The sequence below is a fragment of the Pan paniscus genome, chromosome 10, assembly GCF_029289425.2.
Source record: "Pan paniscus chromosome 10, NHGRI_mPanPan1-v2.0_pri, whole genome shotgun sequence".
In the NCBI taxonomy this organism is placed as follows: Eukaryota; Metazoa; Chordata; class Mammalia; order Primates; family Hominidae; genus Pan; species Pan paniscus.
The window spans coordinates 127,221,335-127,243,507 of NC_073259.2; the positions used below are offsets into that span (position 1 = coordinate 127,221,335).

General features: G+C 47.3%; 1 protein-coding gene and 1 long non-coding RNA gene across 2 annotated transcripts in view; one reads left to right on the forward strand and one right to left on the reverse strand.

The window, feature by feature from the left end:
- The window catches only part of SRRM4 (serine/arginine repetitive matrix 4), a 181,730-nt gene extending 174,202 nt beyond the window's left edge, over window positions 1-7,528 (forward strand). The window contains exon 13 of the mRNA XM_014347332.4: window positions 1,011-7,528. Within this exon, the coding sequence (XP_014202818.1) occupies window positions 1,011-1,320 (310 nt within the window). The 3' untranslated portion in view covers window positions 1,321-7,528. The remainder of the gene's footprint in view (window positions 1-1,010) is intronic.
- Window positions 7,529-18,500: 10,972 nt separating this feature from the next.
- Window positions 18,501-21,064, reverse strand: LOC130540676 (uncharacterized). Its single transcript, XR_008954666.2, has 2 exons — window positions 20,840-21,064; window positions 18,501-18,998 (listed from the first exon to the last, which is right to left on the reverse strand). It is a non-coding gene; the product is annotated as an uncharacterized LOC130540676 (long non-coding RNA).
- Between the last annotated feature and the right edge of the window lie 1,109 nt (window positions 21,065-22,173).

Sequence of the window (22,173 nt, forward strand, 5' to 3'; positions counted from 1 at the left end):
GGAGGCCAAGGCGGGCGGATTGCTGGATCTCAGGAGTTTGAGACCTGCCTAGGCAATATGACAAGACCCTGTCTCTACCAAAAATACAAAACACTAGCCAGGCATGGTGGTGTGCACCTGTGGTCCCATCTACTTGGGAGGCTGAGGTGGGAGGATCATTTGAGCCCGGAGTGGGGTGGAGGTTGCAGTGAGCTGAGATCGCACCACTGCATTCCAACCTAGGTGACACAGCGAGACCCTGTCTGAAAAAATGTAATTAATATAATATAATATAATACAATATAATTCCTAGCATAATTTCTAAACCCACTCCCTTGATCCAACGTCACACAGCTATTAAGTGGCCAGGATAATAAGCACAAAATAGAAGTTGTTGGTATTATTATTATCTTTGGGGTCAACCTAGAGGAAAGCTAAGATAGAGAGTGGCATTTCCAAATGGCTATCTAGTTTCTTTTGTCAATCTCAAATAATTCATCTTGATTAACCCATTCAGTGTTTCCCAATCTTTAGTCATTCACCAGTATCTTGACCACATATGCCTTGTCTGTTTATCAACTGTACTATTCTTAATTTTCTTTAAATAGATATGACTCTTTTCAAAGGTTCATACATTTATTTCTAAAGGAAACTTGATACAGTACAGTAAATGGAAAATTAGCCTCTTTTGCCATAAATAGATGGTTCTAGTAAAAGTAAAAATAGAAAAACAAAACTATGATTAAAGTTTAGATGTAGATTCTGTTGCAAGCTGAAGGCTCTGAGCTCCAGGCTTGCTTCATGGGGGGAAGAAAAAAGTGAGATAATCATTTTTCAAGACATATTAGCACTAAGCTGAGACTTTTACTTTGATGTGTTCTCAGCGCTGCAAGAGAAGTGGAAAGGGAGTATTTTTTCCTAAGGTACTGGGAAAAGGGAGGATATTGGTTTCCCTTGGGACAAGACTGGGGCTCGCTGCGGGGAGGCACGGAGGGACCGGCCCTCATCCCTCCTCTCTCTGGTCTCTGCAGTGCCCGGAAACGCCCCATCCCCTACTATCGGCCCAGCCCCTCTTCATCCGGCAGCCTCAGCAGCACCTCCTCCTGGTACAGCAGCAGCAGTAGCCGCTCGGCCAGCCGCAGCTACTCCCGGAGCCGGAGTCGGAGCCGGAGCCGGAGACGGAGCCGGACCCGCACGAGCAGCAGCTCTAGCTCCCGCAGCCCTAGCCCGGGCTCCCGCAGCCGGAGCCGGAGCAGGAGCCGGAGCCGGAGCCGGAGCCGGAGCAGGAGCCAGAGCCGGAGCTACAGCTCAGCAGACAGCTACTCCAGCACGAGGCGCTAAGTGCCCCTGAGCCAGCTGCCCGTGGGGGCCCCTTCGCGCTGCCAGCCTCCCCCAACCACCTGCCCTCCCCGCCTTCTTGGTGACAGATAGTGAGGGCTCCTGTACCTTGTCCTTCCTGCTTGCCTAGGGGAAGAGGAGAAGAGGGTAAGGGGGCTTCACTCTCTAGATCAGCCTGCTAGGAGCCTCTACCAGCATCATCCTGGGGCCCAGCTCAGGCCTGGGCATATGGAAAGAACCATCATCTTGTGGCACAAAAAAAGAAGAAAGAAAAGAAAACCTCAAGGTTTTGTGAGAAGCAATGGGTCTGTGACTCAAAAATTGAGCCCTGGCCAGGAAAATGTGGAGACAGTTCTTCTCCTCCACTGCTCACAGGAGGCCCGTGGTAATTCTCCGCACCTCCCCGGATGCTCCCCTAGTCCAACTTCATGGCTGCACGTGGATGGACCCCCATGTCTGAGAGAGGTGAAAGAGGAGACCAATGGCAGTTCAGGTTCAAGATAATGGGGTCAGGCCTTTAACTTCCTCAAACAGGCCCAAGCAAAGGCTGGAAGACACTTGGTCCTAGAAGAAGGGATATCCTTGAATACCAGATGTGGACATTTGACTTGGTGGGAGGTGTCAGGAGATAGGAGTTGGTTAAGATGACAGATAGAAAAAAGGAAGGGTTCAGCTGCTGCTCCCAATATCTCAGCATGGTAAGGGGACAGAGCCCAGCAGATCCCAGCTGTGGAGAGGCCACTGCATGGCTGACACAAAACACCTCTTGGCCATTCACAGGGGCCCTGCAACCTCACGAGAAAGGAGATAGTGGAAGAGTCAGGACAGGTTGGTCTCCAGCCCCACTTCCCAAATATGCCTCAGCCCCACTAGCTGGCACCAACTTAATTCCACGGGACCATCTGCTGAACATTCCCCAGTGCCATGGCCAGTTGCCAGGCCCCAGCGCCAGCCAGTCTGGCCTTACCCTCCGGTTGGCGCCTGCCAGCCCCCTCCCCTCTGCCCAGGCTGCCACGCCCTGGATGCCACCCCGTGCAGCCTGGCACCTACCCACCCACCCTTCAGCTTAAGCCACTCCCCTTGCCTCTCAGGAATTTTGCCAGGATGGGGCACAGCGGCTCAGGTTTGGGGGAAAAGACCCGAATCCAGAGTGCAGGGGAGAGGGGCTTGGATATGCCATGTCTTGGGCTCCTGCTGGCTTCTGAGGTTTCTTGTCAGCTTGGGAAAGACCCACCTTTATTTTTGCCCTCACCCCAAGTCCCCCCTGGCTGGGGCTGGGCAGAGAGGGTAAGCTGATCTCCGATCCACAAATACCACCAGCTGCTTCATCCACAGAAGGCGCTAAGAACAGGGAGGTGAGGAATAAGATCCTTAAAATAAACTCTTGGGCATCCCCCTCACCAGCTGACTGGCTTTCCGGAGGCTTGTGGGTGAGTTTCAAGTTTGTGGTGGCAACAGCAGCAGGACAGGGCACGGAGGGAGCGAGGGAGAGAGGACTGGTCCCAGCTTTTGGATATTTTGGGTTATGGGGAAGCAGGGGCCAAACATTCTTTATCCCTACCACCCCAGGGAAAACATTTGGAAAATAGTCCTTTTTCTTGGAAGCAGTGACGTCTCCCTACCCAATCTTTCCCATCCTATCAACCCATGGGGCTAGAGACTGCCATGCAACCACCACCACGACAGCCCTTCCTCCATCAGAAGACAGGAGCGAGGGCCCCGGGCAGCAGCAGACGACCCAGCCTCCCCATACCGGGCCTCTGGCCCAGACCTAAGCCCTGCCCACAAAGACTAATGGATGCCAGTGCTGTCACTGCAGAAGGCCAGATGGCAGGTGCCTGGGACAGGGGCAGGTGCCCCGGGGAGGGCAAGTACAGCCACTGTAAATAACCCTCGTCCCTGCCCAGGAACCCAGACTGGACTTCAGTCTCCCTCCATGGAGACAAAGGCTTCCCAGAGCCACCAAAAACCTTCTTAGCAGGACAGCTGTGAGAGGCATCAGAGCCTCACGTTCGGACTGCCTTCATCAAGACAACTCTAGGGGACCAGTTTGCCTGGGGCTCCTAGCAAACCTTTTTATTTATTTTATTTATTTATCTGTTTATTTATTTATTTATGTGATGACTGTCTCTCTTTCTCGCCATTAGCAGTATTGAATTATTTATTTATTTATACAGAGGTTGTGTGTGTGTGTGTGTGTGTGTGTGTGTGTGTTGGGGGGCTCTCCTAAATTATTTCTGTGCATCTCCTTTTTTTTCTGCTGTTTTTTGTGGATGGGATTTGAGAGGCCAAAGGTGAGTGGGCTATTGGCCTTCTCCCTGAAGGCTCTAAGCCTGGAACACCCTGGGGTTGGCCCAGAAGGAGGCACATCAGTCCCAAAATTCATCACTTAACCCAGCGTCCGGGAGGGTCAGGCCTGTACCCCAGCCTCCTGTCCCCCAGGAACCTCACAGGGGTATCAAAAAGATGTAAACAGCCCAGAGGCTTATGAGCTACAGTGATGAATTGACACAGTGGAGTTGCAACTTAGGTGGGGGTTGGAGTCGAAAGTTGGCAAATGGGGCCAAGGCTGCACAAAGTCGAAATCCCTTGTGAATGTCCCTTAGGGAGGCACCAGATTGGAGACAGATGTGCTATCTCCTAGCAGAGTGATGAGGCTTCAGTTGAGTACTTACTGAAGTAGTTGCCTTGTATTTTGAGGGCCATGGTGGATGAAAATGATGTCTGGTTTAGTACTGGAATTGCACTTGGGGTTGACAAGGTGCTCACACCATGAGAATGGAGGCAGGAATTGAGCTGACTGAGGGAAGATGCACCTTGATCTCACCCTCACTCCAAGGCACATAGCAGGATCACTCCCTAGCTTCTCTGAGCACACCTAGTTGGTTTCATGTATGTTACACAGGCTTCCACTCCACAGTACCTAATTTCTCTCTGTCCCCTGAGATCTGAAGGCTACCTTGGGAAGAGGCATCAGCCATCTTGCTTGAGAACCACCAAGCCAAAAGCAAAAGCTTTTATCTATGATCTCTTGCTGTTTCATCAGGGGAAAGCACAAAGCTATTTCTGAAATTAGGAAAAAAGAAAAAAAAAGGTGGAAGGAGCAGCCAGATATTCCACAGGACCCCACCAAGAAGGTCATTTCCAAACCCATCCTGGAAGGGCCCAGGATCCAAAGGTCATCAGTCCTGCTTATCTGACCAACTGGCAGTGTCTTCTGGCTGCTGGCCGGAGACAGCTCTTGCCCTTTCCAAAGTCACTGTCCACTGCCTTGCAATTGCCAGCTTGTCTGGTCCAGCTTTGGGTTTGGTGAGACTTTTGCAACATCCCTGGTTGTTTCCCTGGCAATGTGACTATCCAGCCCTAACCCAAAGCAAGGGAGTGCCCCTTTCCTGGGTGAAGTTTACAAGAAGGCTGCTTAAATGCCTGCTTCGGGGAAATCTCTGCCTCTCTCTCTCTCTGTCTGTCTCTCTCTCTCTCTCTCTCAGTGTATTTCTCTACTTTCTTTTACATTTCCTTTTTTTCTATCCAAAAACAGTGTGCTTGTTGAGGCACTGGTAACCCTGATTAACCAGAACCTCCCATTCCCAGTATCGCTGTTCCTACGCCCATTTCACCCTCATTACCTTCTGCTTCCAAGGAATATGACAGATCACCAGGATGCTGCTCGTCGTGAGGATTTATCTCAAAAACCAACATCCAAAATGGGAGGGAGATGTGGCTTGAGGTCAAGCACCATGCATCCCAAGCCTTTGACCTTCCCACTATGGAAGTGCACTGGATGACAGAAACTGAATACATTGCTCCCTTTCCCTAGGGCAAAGTTCGACCTCTGTTAAGTGGAGGGATTTGTGAGATAAAAATTCAAAATGTTGGCCTGAGGCCTGAGAGTGTCACCAAAGACAGAGGGAGCTTCACTGAGACTCAGAGGGAAAAGGAAAAGAGCCTCAAACATTTTTAGGAGGTTCTCCATCATGAAAGTAAAAACGAAAAGCAAGAGTTGATCTCCCTTCAGTTAATTAGGCAAGGCTAAGTAACTCAAAGGCCCCTATTAGTAACATTCTGGTTCACTGAGGTTTGATCATATTCCTATCTGCATTCCTTCCCTTCTTTGAAGGACAGCTGATCTTTCAGAAGCAGAATAAAATTAAGATGTTAGAACAAAGGTCTCAGTCTCAGAGAACCGCATCACTTCATTTGCTCAGACCCTCTTTTGCAAAAGGGTCTGCTTGGAGAGGCCAAAATTCAGGGTGCTCTCAAAGGCAAAGAAAGCACATTGTTTTCCTTCTCCAGTCCAACTTTCATCTTTTCTTCTGCTGTTTTCTTTTCCCCTCTTCTTTTTCACAAATGTTCAAAATGGTCTCATGCGCGTGTGTCTTGCCCCGCTTTCCCCTTTAGCTGAACAGAAAATTTTGTCTCAGTAAAACGAAGTCAAAAGACAGGATTCCTCCAAACATGCCTCCTCCCGCACTGGCCAGCCGAGTCCAGCTGAGAAACTTATGCTAGATTCAATGTCATTGAGCAATGCTTTATTGAAGTCTTGTTCTTCTCACTTCTGCACCAGTGAGCCAATGATACTGACAGAAATGTCATCTCTCTTCTATCTGTAGTTGCTGTTTTTGGAGTAAAAGTTTCTGTGTGTGTTTTTTTAGTTCTTTTGATGGCTGTTGTTTTGCATTGTAAATACCATGATGGGGGACCCCCATCAGAACATGGCTTATTTAATAATTTATTTCGTATTTATTGAGTAATATTGGGAAAAGAGAAGGACCACGTCTTTCCCTGAATTGCTATTGAGAATTGGTCCATCTCCCAGCTCCAGGTGCTGCTGTCTGCACCAGGGGCATTACTGCCCAGGTAAGGAGTGCTAGAATCACCAAGCAAATTGAAATTGGCAGAAATGGAGGCTTCAGTCACACAAATTAGACTCAAATGGAACTAAAACACTGGTTATCTCCAGGAAAACCTCATTTAGATGGAAATTAATGGAAGAATAAAATGCCTACACATGAACCAACTTCTATTAAAAAGTCACAACTCCTTGAAAAAAAAAATAAAGAAAAATTGTAAACTCTTTTTTTTTTCTGGCCAAGGAAAGCTATGCCTCATCTTCTAACGAGCCAAGCCAAAAAGACTGCAATGGTATTCCTATGTGTTTCTTTGGCCTGTGTATCAGTCTGAATGAAATGGAATGGGTCTCTAGCCTCAGTCTTGTCATCTGTAAAATGGGGCTTGTCCTATATATTATCTGCAAGACGTGGGAAATGGGGGCTCAAGCCCTGATGCTATGGACTCCATACTGTTGGATATATTGTCTCTTGTGTCTTCTGCTGACTGCAGATTAAAGGGTGTCAACCAAGGAAGGAAACAAAAAAGTAGGGCCTGGACTTCATTTGCAGAGTGAGATCATAGTCGTTGAGTCCCACAGTCATATATGGGAGACCTCAAGTTGCTGTCACCTTGATAACTCTTGTATCCTGGGTTAAAGCCCTCTGTATTTAGTTTGAACTTCTCTCTAAGCCCCGTGGTCCAAAGTCATCACGGGAGAGACCAAGATGGGCTTACCTTGCCCTGCTCTGGATTTAACCATTGTTCATTGTCAGGCTATATTTTTGTACAATCATTCAAATAACCCAGTGACATAGGTCATATTGCCACTTTTCAGAGGAGAAAACTGAGGCTCAGGAGGGGGAGTTGACATGCCCAAGCTCCCTTGAGCTCAGATCGGCTTGACTCAATGTCCAACGTTCCCTTGGTAGCTTTTTCTCTGGGGTCCTGTGCTATAAGAACTTCTCTCTGCACTGTATTTTTTTTTTCTCCCAATTCTTAGCTATTTCCTCAAGCAATGATTGGCCAAGGACCTAGCATAATCCACCACATTGGCCAAGGGGACGTGGTGCACCCCAAGGCCATTTCTCTGCATTGGAGGCTGCGAATCTCCTCTGGAAAATTCCCAACCCGAGGACCCACCATGAGCCCAGCTCAGCCTGACCAGACAGCCTCTGCCTGGAGCATCCACATCAGATGGAAAGAAGCTGCTGTGTCCTCCAGCATCCTGGGACCCTGTCCTCTGCCCAGTGACACAGCAGCCATGGCTTGCTTGATTTCTGGTCTCCAAAGCTAAGCATAACCTTCCCGGGGTTTCTGGTTTTTCAGCCTGTACGAAACATGTCTCTGTTCTAATTAAAGGTCCCATGGTATGATGTTCTCATATATGGCTCAATGTTCTCTGTTTATATGGGGTACTCAGAATTAAAAAATGGGGAGGGAGACAAGGAGCTAGAGAAGACTTAAGTAGCACCTGCTGCGTGTCATACATGTTCACACTACTCAGCTCACATCTTTAATCTTCCAAACAAACCTGTATGTATTTTGGGTTTTTGGTTATATATACAGCATATATACCAAATATATACATGTTATATATATATGTGTGTGTGTGTGTGTGTGTGTGTGTGTGTGTGTGTGTGTGTGTGTGTGAGTAGCAGCTATGGAGTGCCTTAGGCAACCTTTTTGGAAGCATTTTATATGTGTTATCTTAGTATTCAGCAACAACCAACCCTATGAAGTAGGTATTAGGAACTTCTTCTTACAAATAAGGAAGCTGAGTCTTAGAAAAGTAAAGTCACCCAGGCACAGTGGCTCACGCCTGTAATCCCAGCACTTTGGGAGGCTGAGGTGGGCAGATTACCTGAGGTCAGGAGTTTGAGACCAGCCTGGCCAATGTGGTGAAACCCCATCTAAACCCCTACTAAAAATACAAAAATTAGCTGGGCATGGTGGTGGGCACCTGTAGTCCCAGCTACTCAGTCACCTGAGATACAAGAATCACTTAAACCTGGGAGGCAGAGGTTGCAATGAGCTGAGTTCATGCCACTGCACTTCAGCCTGGGCCACAGAGAGAAAACCCACCTCAAAAAAATAAAAAGAAAACAAGGAAAGCAAAGTCACTTGCCCAGGGACCACAGAATCCAGAATTGATGATAATATCCAGGCAGGCTAACTCCAAAGCCCAGGTTGTCAGCTTCTTTGCTCTGTAGCACTCCAGTATGTGTAATGAGTAACCAGAGTTCTTTGGTGGAACTCTTTTTCTCTGAGATCTTCTTCATGGTTGGGAGGAAGGACACAGATTTTGGAGTCCAAAGACCTAGATTCAAATCTAGACCCTGCCATTACCAGCTAGGTGGTATTGGGAAAGCACTATATACCTTGTTGGTGCTTGGTTGGTTTGCTCATCTGTAAAATGGGATAGCAACAGCCACCTCCCTGGGCTGCTGTGAGAACTAAATGAGATGGTGGCTTTAAAAAACAATGAGGCACCAAAAGTAGTCAGTGACTGTTAATGAGCAACATGACTATTTCCTCAACTGAGACCGAGCTGTGGTGGTGAAGATTAAGTAGATAGCCCAAAGTAGCCAACTTGGATCTGCAGGAGCCCTGCAAGGCCCTGTGGAAATGTCCTCAGTGTGGAATTAAATTGTTTCTTTCCCTCCAGAGCAGGGACTGAAAACACCCCCAGGGACTGGCAGGTGAGGGAAGCAGACAAAGTTAGAACTGTGGGGAACTGGAGAACTCAGTAGACCAATGCCAGATAGAAATCTCCGCTCAGAGTTGCCAAATCTTCCCATTTTTCAAGAGAGCCTGAATTTTTCCATTTTAAAATCTGATTTTAAAATATTTATAACTTATTGCTTTTTCAAACACTATGTGGGTCCAAAAAATTACACACACACACACACACACACACACACACACACACAGTCCACAATTCAGTTGATTCTCAACTGGGGAGAAAGATCAAAGAAAACAGGTGACTGCCACTGCTCCCCTTGTATCCTGCCCAGCAGAAATTTCCCTTAGGAGTCATTGGATGGGATAACCTCCTTTGAGTAAATCCATGACTATATACCACCCTCCCCAAGTCCCCCCAGACACACTGATTTCTTTCTTCCCAAATAGGTTTGGATAAAGCAACAACCAGTGTCCTCCTCTGAGGTTCCATCAATAAATAATGGTAATTAATAATAGTAAACATTTATGGATCAGTTATCACCTGCCATGCCCTTTGCGTGCATTAACTTACCTCCTTTGGGGAGGGTTACCTAATTTTTTTACTTTTAATTTTTGGGGGGTACATAGACTTATTTCATTCTCATAACAACATCATTTAGCCCCATTTGACAGAGGACAAAATTGAGGCTTATGGAGGGAAGACCACATAGCTAGTAGGTATTTAAACTTAGGTCTGTGGGCTCCAGGGCTGTTTCTGCTACACCTCTTTACCCCCTGAGGGGGGATCTCTATCAACTCAGAGCTAGCCATCGTTAAGGGCCCCTGGTAACTTCTTCCCATAAATTGTGGCTGCCAGGAGACTGGAGGATGCCTGCACCTTTCTATCTCCTGCTCCAGCCCCCAGTTACCGGAATCCATGTTTTTGTTTCTCCAGCAATTGCTCTCAACAGGCACTTCTCCCAGCCCAGGTGTCTGGGCTGCAGAGGAGAGAGACATCCTTCTGGAGATATCTCTCTCTCAGGCCAGATTAACAGCTGCCCAACGATGGAGCGGAGGTGGCATGCATTCAACACCACCGCCTGGGCAGCCCTGGGGACACACACAGCCCTTCCATGGGGTGAAAGCAAAGGCATAAACAGAGGGGCGGGAGGAATATGAGAAAAATCCTCCCGAGAGGCAGGGACCAAGACTTGTTGCATGGCCCTAAGTTAATCAAGCCCCTCTCTAGGACCTAGTTACTCTACCTGTTAAAAGGGAATGCACTAGACCAGTGGTCCACAATCCTCGCCAGACATTAAAATCATCTGTGAACTTTACAAAACCACATATGCTGGAGTTCCACGCCGCCCCAAATAATAAGAATCTCTGAGGGTGACATTGATGTTTAAAAGGCTCCCTAAAGCATTCTGATATGAAGACAGGATTGAGAGTCACTGAATTAGATGGCACCTGAAATGCCGTCCAGGTGTGGTGTCCTAGGTGTGCTACTGGATGTCATAAAGGGGACAAGAAAACCAGCACAAAAAGCACCCAACACATATAGAGCCTGCTATGTGCTAAGCATGCTTCTAAGTGCTTCACATATATGAACATAAATTATATTTTCACTGCCACGACATCCTTATAAGGTAGATAGATACAATTTTTGATGCCTATTTTGCAGATGCAGAAACTGAGGCACAGACAGTTTTCCCCAGGTCACACAGATAGTAAGTGGTAACAGCTGAATGCTAGGGTAAAAGTGAGTCCAAAGAGGCACGTGAAACAGCCTTGTGGGGTCAAAGAAGGCATCGCAGAAAAAAACTGACCTCTAGGTTGATCCTGGGAGATGAGTAGGTGTTGGTCAAGCAAAGGAAGGGTTAAAAAAGAGGAGGGAAAGGGGCAGGCACAGTGGCTCATGCCTGTAATGCCACCTCTTTGGGAGGCCGAGGCAGATGGATCACTTGAGGTCAGGAGTTCAGGATTAGCCTGACCAACATGGTGAAACCCCATCTCTACTAAAAATACAAAAATTAGCTGGGTGTGGTGGTGCATACCTGTAATCCCAGCTACTCCAGAGGCTGAGGCAGGAGAATTGCTTGAACCTGGAAGGAAGAGATTGCAGTGAGCCGAGATAGCACCAATGTACTCCACCCTGGGTGACAGAGCAAGACTATGTCAAAAAAAAGAATCAGAAAAAAGAAGGAAGGAAGGAAGGAAGGAAGGAAGGAAGGAAGGGAAAGAAAGAAGGAAAGAAAGAAAGAAAGAAAGAAAAAGAAAAAGAGAGAAAGAGGAGGGAATGGAGTCATCTCAGACAGGGGAAATTGAGTGTGTACAGGGCCAGAGTCAATGACACCCACCTGCTTCCCCCACCTCCCCAGCGTATTCCTTCCATGAGGCATATTACCACCTATAACCAGTTTGCTTACTTGTTTACTTGTTTACTGCCCACCTCCATGAGGACAGGAGTCTTGTCCACCTCACTGATCTCTGTACACCCAGCAGCACGTGGCCAGCTGTCAAGTGATTGAATTTGCTTGGAGTGCCAGCCCCGCTCCCTTCCAATACCCATTCATTCTTGAGCTGGTTAATTTTTAGCTTATGTCGGGGACGGGGAGTGGTACTAGGAGGACTGTGGCAAGGTTGTGACATGTCCCATACAGGGACTCTAAAGATCTCTCATGCACATTCTCTTCCCACCCTGGGAATGAGAGAAGGCAGCATGCATGGTAGGGTAGACATGAGCACATATTGTTTGTCCAGCATTGTTGGAAGCACTAGATATATACCCTTAGATGAGAAAATGGCACAATTTTTAAAAGGCAGTGGCTGAAAGCAAGGACTTGCGAATCAGACAGACCTGGATTGGAGCCTAACTCTGCTACTTCCTCACTGTGTGTCTTTGTGTAGTGACCTAACCTCTCTGAGCCTCAGGTTGCTTATCTTTCCAATGGGAATAGTAAAAGGATCAATCTTATAAGACTGCTGTGAAGATTGGTAGAGGTGATGCCTGGAAACGACTTAGCAAAGTGTCTGACTGAGTGTTAGTTCCATTGTTACTGATCATTTAAAAAAAAGGGAGGGGTGGGCGCGCTGGCTCACGCCTGTAATCCCGGCACTTTGGGAGGCTGAGGCGGGCAGATCACCTGAGATCGGGAGTTCGAGACCAGCCTGACCAACATGGAAAAACCCTGTCTCTACTAAAAATACAAAATTAGCCGGGCACATGCCTGTAATCCCAGCTACTTGGGAGGCTGAGGCAGGAGAATCGCTTGAACCCGGGAGGCGGAGGTTGCTGTGAGCTGAGATCGTGCCACGGCACTCCAGCCTGGGCAACAAGAGCGAAACTCCATCTCAAAAAAAAAAAAAAAAGAGTGGGGGGTGGGGGTAGATGCTCAGTCGCCTATGTAAGCTCATGATAATTTCTGGGAGGATTTCAGGTCACCTTGGCAAAAGATAGAACAGTGTCTTTTCCTACCTTTCATCACCGACAACACCAGATTCTCAAGAGAGGCACTCCCACCTGCTACCCTCCATAAGGATCTCTTCCTCTCAGAAGGATGTAAAGCCTCCGGAGAACTTGGCAATCTCCCTATGTAGATCCCCACCCTGATCTTTCATCAACATCTTCCACCCAAGTTGCTCTAGCATGAATCCATCAGTGGGAAGACACTGGGGCACTGTTCAGGCCTTTCCACCCATAGTGGGTTTACAAAACAGGTTTACCACTCCCTTGGAACGCTGTCACTCCACCATTGTATAGCTATGGCCAACCTATAGCCGGATGACTCATGGAAATTTTTCTTTTGGTCTTTTTTTTCCCCCCTTTGCCATGGAAACTTGTCAAATGTTTTCTGAAGGTATAACACCGTGTCCCTTAATACACTCTCAAATTGAAAACTAAAATAACACAAATCACATCAAATAGAGTCATATTGCCAAATGGAAAGGGGTTGGAATAGATGTACACACACACACACACACACACACACACACCCCGAGCGAGAGAAAGAGAGAGGATTTGTTTCTTCCCTTCAGTCTCTCTCACCTCAAAACCTATTTCTAGATCAAGGTATCTTAATCTAAAGAAAACCGTGCCCTCCTGCGCTTGGGCTTCGTAGAGTCTGTGAATCATTCGAAATTCCAAGCCAAGTTTTCTGTATTAAAATATCAGCATTTCAGTGCAGAGGAGGTATATATTTCCACCAGTTTTCCAAGGGATTCAACTCAATGAAACCTTCAGGATGCTTCTGCAAAACCTATCTTCATTCTCTCCAGATGTGGTGGAGTTTCTAGTTGCCTCCCAATAGCCATTCCCTCTTCATCCATAGTAATAAAAAAAACCCAATTTATAACTGGGATTATAGCCACCCAGAATAAAGACTGCATCTCCCAGCCTCCTTTGCAGCTAGGGGTGGCCATAGCTGCAAGATGTCTGAGCTATAGACAGAATTCTTGGTGGTAGTGTCCAGAAATTTTTATGAAAGAGATTTGTCATGTGCTTTTTCCGTCTTCATCCCTTCCTTTTTCTTGCTGGCTGGAATGTGGACATGATTGCTGGAATGCATGCGACTCCCTGATTCATGAGGTGGCTTTGGGAATAGAGTCCATATGGATAAAGCACTAAGATAGAAGTGGTCTCCAGCATAAGGACATGGTGGAGCAGGGACACATATTAGCCTCAGACAGAATCTCTCTGGACTTCAATGTTAGGAAGAAATAAATTTATTCTCTTGTTTCAGCCACTGTTATTTTGACTGTCTGTTGTTCACAGCTAAAGCTACTCACAACTCAAATTCTGGGTGAAGCTAAGACAGTCCCCAGAAGGAATATCTTGTTCATCTCTCCTTCTTCATCTCTATATGTCCTCCCCAGCTCCTCCAGTCTTCCTCCTGCTCCCAGAACAAAGCTTGAGAATGCTCTCAGCTGAACGCTCCTAAGAGCTGTCACTCCCAGACCTAGAAGAAACTGTTTTCAAAGCAGTTGTCTGGCAGCAAAGTCACCAACTGGTCAAACCAGATTCTGCTCTGACTGCAGAGGTTTCTGGGAAAGGGGCCTCAAGATTACAGACCTTCCAGCTCTCCCTTTTGCAAAGATCTCAGAGCCACCCTCTGTATAAGGGGCTCATGTTGGAATTCTTCATAAATGCTCCAAACGGAGAGGAACATGTACCAGTTTCCCAGCCAGGCTCTAGACAGAGGAGGCAGAATGATTTACCCCTTAATATAATTTTAGCACTGGGAAAGTTCTTTTAAAGCAATACCAACAACCACAAAATTACAGAATTAGGAAGACTCTCCATCAGAATAAGCCAGGTTATGCTGCAATAATAAATAAGTCCAAAATTTCAATGCCTTGAAAGAGCAAAGAACTCTTTCTCACCCGTGTCCATTGTGGGCCAGCAGGGTCAGTCTACTTGTTACTGATGTTGATGACTGTGATGTTGATGATCATAGGGCAGAGAGAAAAGGAACTCACCCGAGGGTCCTGCCTAGACACAGCCAAGACGCTCCCATGGGCTCCCAAGGTGCTTTGAACTGGCAGTGACAGACATCACTTCTGCTCACAACTCATCGGCCACAACTAGTTATATGGCCCCATCCAACCATGGTGGTATCAGGAAGTGCATTGCTACCTCACAGGTGCCCAGAAAGCAGGAGGAGGAAGAGAAACCAGAAATGTTTGGCAAACAGCACTAGTTACAACCTCAAACCACCCATTTCATTGAATCCTGACTATGGGTCAGGTACTGCTCTAGGTGGCAATGATACAGCCGTGAACAGTCAGACACAAGTCCCTGCCCTCTGCCCACATGGAGCTTACGTTCTAATGGAGGAAGCAGAGAAACAAATAACTAGAGATGTAAAATGTAACTATCAGTTAATGGCAAGTGCTGTGAAGAAAAGTAAACCAGCTAATGTGAGAGTGTGACTTATTAAGCAGTTAGAGAAGATTTCTCCGAGCAGTTGAAATTTAAGTAGAGACACAAATGAATGAAGAGACCTGCCTTATGGAGGGGGAAGAGTGTTCCAGTCTGTGGGAACAGCAGGCAGGAAGACCTTCAGGCAGGAACATGCTTGACTCTTCCATCTGAGGGTCATAAATGGGGACCCTACGATTGAAGCCCATGACCAGGGAGTGGGTATTAGCAGGAAATCCAATGAGAAGGGTAACCAGGAGCCTTCCTTTTTTCTTCATAAAATTTTGTAGTATTGTCACCAGAAATGGGTCCTGATGCAGATCCCAAGAGAGGGTTCTTGGATCTCACACAAGAAAGAATTCCAGGAGAGTCCATACAGTGAAGCAAAAGCAAGTTTATTAAGAAAGTAAAGGGGCCAGGCATGGTGGCTCACGCCTGTAATCCCAGCACTTTGGGAGGCCCAGGCGGGCGGATCACAAGGTCAGGAGATCGAGACCATCCTGGCTAACAAGATGAAACCCCGTCTATACTAAAAATACAAAAAATTAGCCGGGCGTGGTGGCAGGCGCCTGTAGTCCCAGCTACTCGGGAGGCTGAGGCAGGAGAGTGGCGTGAACCCGGGAGGCGGAGCTTGCAGTGAGCCGAGATAGCGCCACTGCACTCCAGACAGAGCGAGACTCCGCCTCAAAAAAAAAAAAAAAAGAAAGAAAGAAAAGGAATAAAAGAATGGCTACTCCATAGGCAGAGCAGCCCTGAGAGCCGCTGGTTGCCCATTTTTATGGTTATTTCTTAATTATATGCCAAACAAGGGGTAGATTATTCATGAGTTTTCCCGGAAGTGGGGGGGAAGGGCAATTTCTGGAACTGAGGTTTCCTCCCCTTTTTAGACCATTTAGGTGTAAATATAACTTCCTTACGTTGACATGGCATCTGTAAAGTGTGATGGCGCTCGTGGGAGTGTCTTTTAGCATGCTAATGCATTATACTTAGCGAATAATGAGCTGTGATGACCAGAGGTCACTCTCATTGCCATCTTGATTCTGGTGGGTTTTAGCCGGCTTCTTTACAGCAACCTGGAACTTTGTGACCTGTATCTTGTGCCGATCTCCTATCTCATCTCAAAGACCTTGTGACCCAAGGTCTTTGTGACCTGTACCTCGTGCCAACCTCCTACCTCATCCTGTGACAGAATGCCTAACTTACTGGGAATGCAGATCAGCAGGTCTCAGCCTTATTTTACCCAGTCCCCATTCACCATGGAGTTGCTCTGGTTCACATGCCACTGACGGTATCTGAAATTCTTTCTATTGTTTATTTATTTTGTGAACCCCAAAAATCTGAGACATGTCTCAGTTAATTTAGAAAGTTTATTTTACCAAGGTTGAGGACACGCCTGTGATACAGCTTCGGGCGGACATGTGCCCAAGGTGGTAGGGGCACAGCTTGGTTTTATACATTTTAGGGAGACAGGAGACATCAATCAATATGTGTAAGATGTACATTTGTTCAGTCCGGAAAGGTGGGACAACCAGAGGACAAGGCGGGACAACTCAAAGCAGGGCAAGGGCTTCCAGGTCATAGGTAGATAAGAGACAAATGATTGCATTCCTTCCAGTTTCTGATTAGCCTCTCCAAAGAAGGCAATCAGATATGTATACATCTCAGTGAGCAGAGGGGTGACTTCGAATAGAATGGAAGGCAGGTTTGCCCTCAGCTGTTCACAGCTTGACTTTTCCCTTTAGCTTAGTGATTTGGGGGACCCGAGATTTATTTTCCTTTTACAATCCGTTTATTGATACACATGAAAGCAGGGACTTTTGCCTCATTTACTGCTTCATCTCTAGCCCCTCGGCTAGTGCTTTCCAAGTGAGAACGTAACAATTATGGAATGAATGAATCCGTGAGTAAATGAACAGACTGCGTCTCCCACTCCCCGCATCTGCTCCTCCTCACATGTTCACTGAGTGGCACCACCATTCACCCCGTTGAAAGGTCTGAAAACCGAGACATTCATTTGATCCAAACTTCTCTCCCCCTCTCATCGCAATCAGCAGTCAAAATGCTCCTGCTTCTTTAATAGATCATGATTTTATCCACGCTTTACCGCTCCTCAGCCAACAACCCAGCCAAGGTTGCCATTTCACTGGGACCACTACGACAGCCTCCTAGCTGGTCTCCCTAAAGCCCCCATAAGATCTTCTCCAAAAGCAGAAGATGATTTTCCTGGAACTCAGTTCTCATCACAGCACTCTCCTCCTCCAAACAGTTCAATGGTTCTTCAGTGTGCTCGGGACAAAGTCTAACCTCTTAATAGAGTCTGCAAGGTCCAATGTGATCAAGGGCACGCTCACCTCCCAGACCATTTTCCCTGATAATCTATGCTGACAATTACTCAAGGAGATAGGTCTTGAGATCATCTCCATTTTACAGATGACAAGACAGAGGTTCAGAGAGACTAAGTTCCTTGCCCAGAGCAGCAGAGCTAATGGGATTCAAATCCATATCTGGTCGAGTTCCTACCCACTATGTTTTACTGTCTTTCTTAAGTGGGAAATAGCAGCCCGGTCACCTCCTGAAAATTCTGGTTAGTTGAGATATTGGTTCCCTGAACCCGGAATAAGTATTTGGACCATGAAAGATCTCAGAGGCCTTGATTTAGGCTCAGGTATAAGAAATAGAGCCCCTGAGAGCCCGGCTGGGGATGTCCCTCCTTGAGGATGGGTGGAGAGAGGGCAGGATGATCCTCTCCGTCCCATAGCTGAGCCCTGACTCCCTTCTGTTGGCCGCACCTGCAGCAGAGAGGAGCTCCCATTGAGCTTGTGGGGCCCCCACCCCTGCCCTAGCTCCAAGTGGCTTTCACATTAATAACATGTAAGGATCCTCTGCTAGATGCGTGATAGCTCCTTCCAGGCAGTCGTCACTCTCCCAAATGTCAGCGTGTTCCTGGTGTCATTTGTTCTGCTGAGAAAGTTTGGAAGGGCTGAAGAAGGTTTCAGAGAGAGAAGCCCAGCAAGAAGGTGGGGGAAGAGGTGGTCCAGTGACCTGAAGTTCAGCTGTGTTCTGCCGGTAGATCTGGGTTTGGAAGGCCAGTGCTCTGGCTGGGCATACACCAGGGGTCAGGTGGCACAGGCTCCCTGGGCTGCTGAAGGTACAGGCTTTGCAGCCAGTAATCCCGGATCTGACCCTGGGCCTTAGGTTGTTCAACCGTAAAATGTGGTTAACAATAGGACTTCTACCTCCAAGGATTGTTATGACGATTAAAAGAGGCACAACATATACGGCATTTAGCAGAGCTTGGGACGTGATAGTTCTCAAATAATGATGGGTATCATTACTGTCGTTTTGTTGTTGTTATTCACAACAACAGAATCACACAGTGGTTAAGAACAGACCCTGGATCCGGATTGCCTAGACACAGCTACTTGCCACTTAGTAACTGTGTGACCTTGGGCAAGTTATTTAACCATTCTGTGCCTTGATGTTGTCATCTGTGAATGGGGATAATAATACCTACCTTAGAGCAATTCAGGTGAGAATTAAATAATTTGATATACGCAAAGCACTTACAATTGGTACTAAATGTTAAATATGCACTTATTATTATTATTACTACTGCTATCATTTTTATTTGCAGAGGTGGTCAGGGAAGGCAATTCCTGGAAAGAATTTTGGAGAAAATAATAGAAGAAAGCTAGAGCTCCAATAAGTAAGTGTTTCTTTCCCAGGATTGTGAGGGCATAGGCTCATTTAGGGAGGGACCCAGTGCAGGCTGTTTGTTTTATTTTGTTTATTTATTCATTCTTGCTGGGGTGTGTGGCAGAGAAAAGAGGCCTGGGCTTAAAGTTCAGACAGACCTGGGTTCAGAATCCATAAGCTGGTGGCCTCAGGCAGGTCACCTCATGTCTTTTGCCTCAGTTTCCTCATCTGTAAAAAGGGAATTATGATAGTATAAAACCCCCAGGGGGCTGTGATGAAAATTAAAAAGAGCACGCTTGGGAAGCCTTGGTGCCCGGCACCTTCTATGGACTGCAGAAATTAGTTAATATTCTGATGTTGTTACTGCACGTAGAGTCTACCCAGTGGGAGTTGGCAATTCAGACCCAGGGTTGCTGATAGGACATCATCTACTCATCCAAGATATGCTGGGCTTCTACAGTGCAGCAGGCTCCCTCTAGGCGCTGGGGATGCCACTATGAGCAGGACTCCCAAGGGTCCTGCTTTCATGGAGCCGAGTGTGCTGGGAATTCCATTAGTGTCATTGTAGGGGGGTCTGAGAAACGAAAGAAATAAAAAGGCATGAGCATGCTTACTTCCTATTTTCTGGAGGATGTGCTGGGATCCAGAGCCACCCAAAAGAACTAACTCTGAGATGGGTCTTCAGACCCTGGGGAGGGGCTGGGGGCTGGGAATCCCCTAGGGGAGGGTGGGAACTTTTGTTTCTTACTACATTGAAAAGAAAAGGCACAGAATCTGGCAGCTATGTCTTTGTCCTACTTGGTCCCAGCACTACCTGTGTGGCTTCAGACCACTATGTCCCCACCAGCTGGTCCCCAGTTTCAGGCATGCAGGGTGATCTCACCTACCTCCTGGGCTGTTTTGAGAATTAATGGTGGTACGCCCCGTACGAAAGCTCTATGAGGATGGCAGCCAAGAGAAACGTTGCTCTGGTTCCCAGGATCTAACATCCTTCCCCTGTACCACAGTCCCCTCTAAGGTCTCTTCTTCCCTGGCAGAACCAGCTTGGAGGCCCCTTCTTCTCCCGGGCCTCCCCTGAGCCTGGCGTGATATTTTCACCTGATTGGTGACAGCCCATGGGGTTTAGTGACCGCTTTCCTCATGTGTTAGCTAACTCCTCACCAGGTGGCCGAGTTAGCAGGAGCAGCTGCCTCCCTCCTCAGCTTCCTGAAATGAAGGGCTGGCCAGATCCAGAAATGCAATGAGAGCCCAAGGGGGAACATGACACCAGGCAGTGTGGAAGGCTCGCTGGGCAAGGCTGGACCAATATTGTCCCATAGTGGTTATTACCGTGCACTCCCAAGTGCGCCCTGGCTTGGATTCTAATCCTTGGTCAGCTGTGTGGTCCAGGGCAGGTGGCTTGACCTCTCTGAACCACAAGGATTCCATGAGGTCATGGATAAAACTGTTGACCACAGGGCCGGGTACATGGTTAGTGTTCAATAAATGTGAGCCATGACTTTGACTTCAGAGGCAGTGTAGCAGATGAGACAAGAACCAAACTGCCCGGGTTCGAATCCCAGCTCTGCCACTGACATAGGCATGTCAGGTAATCTCTCTGTGCCTCAGTTTCCTCATCTCTAAAATGAGTTTAATAAAACATCCTTCCTGATGGGCATGGTGGCTCATGACTGTAATCCCAGCACTTTGGGAGGCCGAGGTGGGTGGATCTCCTGAGGTCAGGAGTTCGAGACCAGCCTGATAAACATGGTGAAAACCCGTCTCTACTAAAAATACAAAAATTAGCCAGGTGTGGTGGCAGGTGCCTGTAATCCCAGCTGCTCTGGAGGCTGAGGCATGAGAATCACTTGAACCCGGGAAGCAGAGGTTGCAGTGAGCCAAGATCATGCCGTTGCACTCCAGCCTGGGCAACAAGAGTGAAACTCCATCTCAAAATAAATAAATAAATAAAAAACATCCTTCCTAATAGGATTGTGGGGAGAGTAAAAGAGTTTAGGCACATACATTTAAAGTGCTCAGAACAGAAGCTGGCACGGGGCAAGTGCCCCGTAAATGCCAGTGATTGTTATTTCTATTTTCTACCTTTGCATCCTCCCTTTCGTCCCCCTCATCCTTGAAATGAGAAGGTGGATTAGGTCATCACAGCTCAGTTCCCTGCTCCTTCGCCAGGCTTCCCCTCCTTCCAGGTCCCCTGGTCCCAACTGAGCCTCGTTTGAGGCAGAGGGGTCCTCTGGAGGTTTGGGGATGGCCTGGGAAGGGAAAAGGAGGGGAGTTTCTTTCTGAACATACCCACCAGCAGACTCGGCGATAAACAAACACAGCCCTATCGGCGCATAAACACAGACTCACTCCTGCACCCACTCAAATCCGCACACAAACTCATTCCACCCTGTCCCACCCACTCAGAAACCTCACCCCAGCCCCTGCCCAGGTCCCAGGCAGGGCCAGGTTTCTCCGGTGCGTCATGCGGCTTGCAGTGATTCTCCCCACAACTGGTTTCCAACTCAGCCAGCCCCGCCCAGCTGTAATTACAGAGAGAGCTGAAGCTTCTGTGCCCAGCCATGACGTCAGCCCGAAGCTTCCAGCCTGATGAGCTCACCCTACATCCAGTGGGGGCCCAGTCACTCGGGACATGTCATGCCGTGGGGTCCCCACCATTCTTTCTCAGCTGGGGAGGAGGGCAGGGGTCTCCGTCTGTCGGTTAAGCACAGATCCAGGATTCAGAACAACCCAGGTTCCCACCTAGGCTCTGCCACTCCATATCTGTGTGCAAGGGCCAAACCTCTGTGCCTCTGTTTTTTCACCTGCAAAATGGGGGTGATGATAATAGTGACGTTTAACTATCGAGTCAGGATTTAACTCAGTAATGTCTGAAATGTACTAACTCTAAAAGCAGATGCACAGGACGCAATGGGCGACAGTGATTGTTTTTCTCCGTATTATTATTTTTAGCAAACTGCCTCATGCACTCACTGTTTAATATCAAAACAATTTCTCAACCTATGACTCACTGAATTCCTTAATATCCTCAATTTACCCTCACCTCGTGAAGAAGGCAGGGCTGAGACCCGAAAGCCCACACAGGGAAAACGACATGCCTAAAATTTTCTGCCTGTTGCGGACAGATCAAAGATTAGAACTCAAGCTGAAGAGGCCTCCAGGCCAAAGGAGGATTTGTAAATTCATTCTTCCAGCTGCATGGGAAGAGCAGGAAAGTCTAGATTTGGGGCTTTGAGTTTCAGACCAGACATCCTGCCTGAGTGTAACATCTTTCAATAATTATCAGTATTAACAGTCATAATAATAATAGAAGCTACTATTCATGAACACTTCTATGGTAGTTTTCTCATCTGTAAAATGGGATAATACTGGTACTCTTACCTCACAGGATTGCTGGTGAGGGTTAAATGAATTCATATTTATAAAGCCCATAGGGCAGGGCCTGGCATATAGCAAACATTATGTAATTGATAACTCGAAATTGAAAATACAAAGAGAAAGAGAATTACCTCATGTATTCCTCATGGTACATCTGTGAGTTGGCTACTGTTATGTCCATTTATAAGGAGGAAAACTAACAACCTGGAGGTGCCTGGGAATAATGTTACTGCCTATAAAGATGCTTTGCTTGACCAAACATTAATCGGATTTCTGAATCTTCTCCTAAGCCCATCAGTGAGGTTCCTTATAAAAATTCAGTTTTGGGCCAGGCGAGGTGGCTCACGTCTGTAATCCCAGCACTTTGGGAG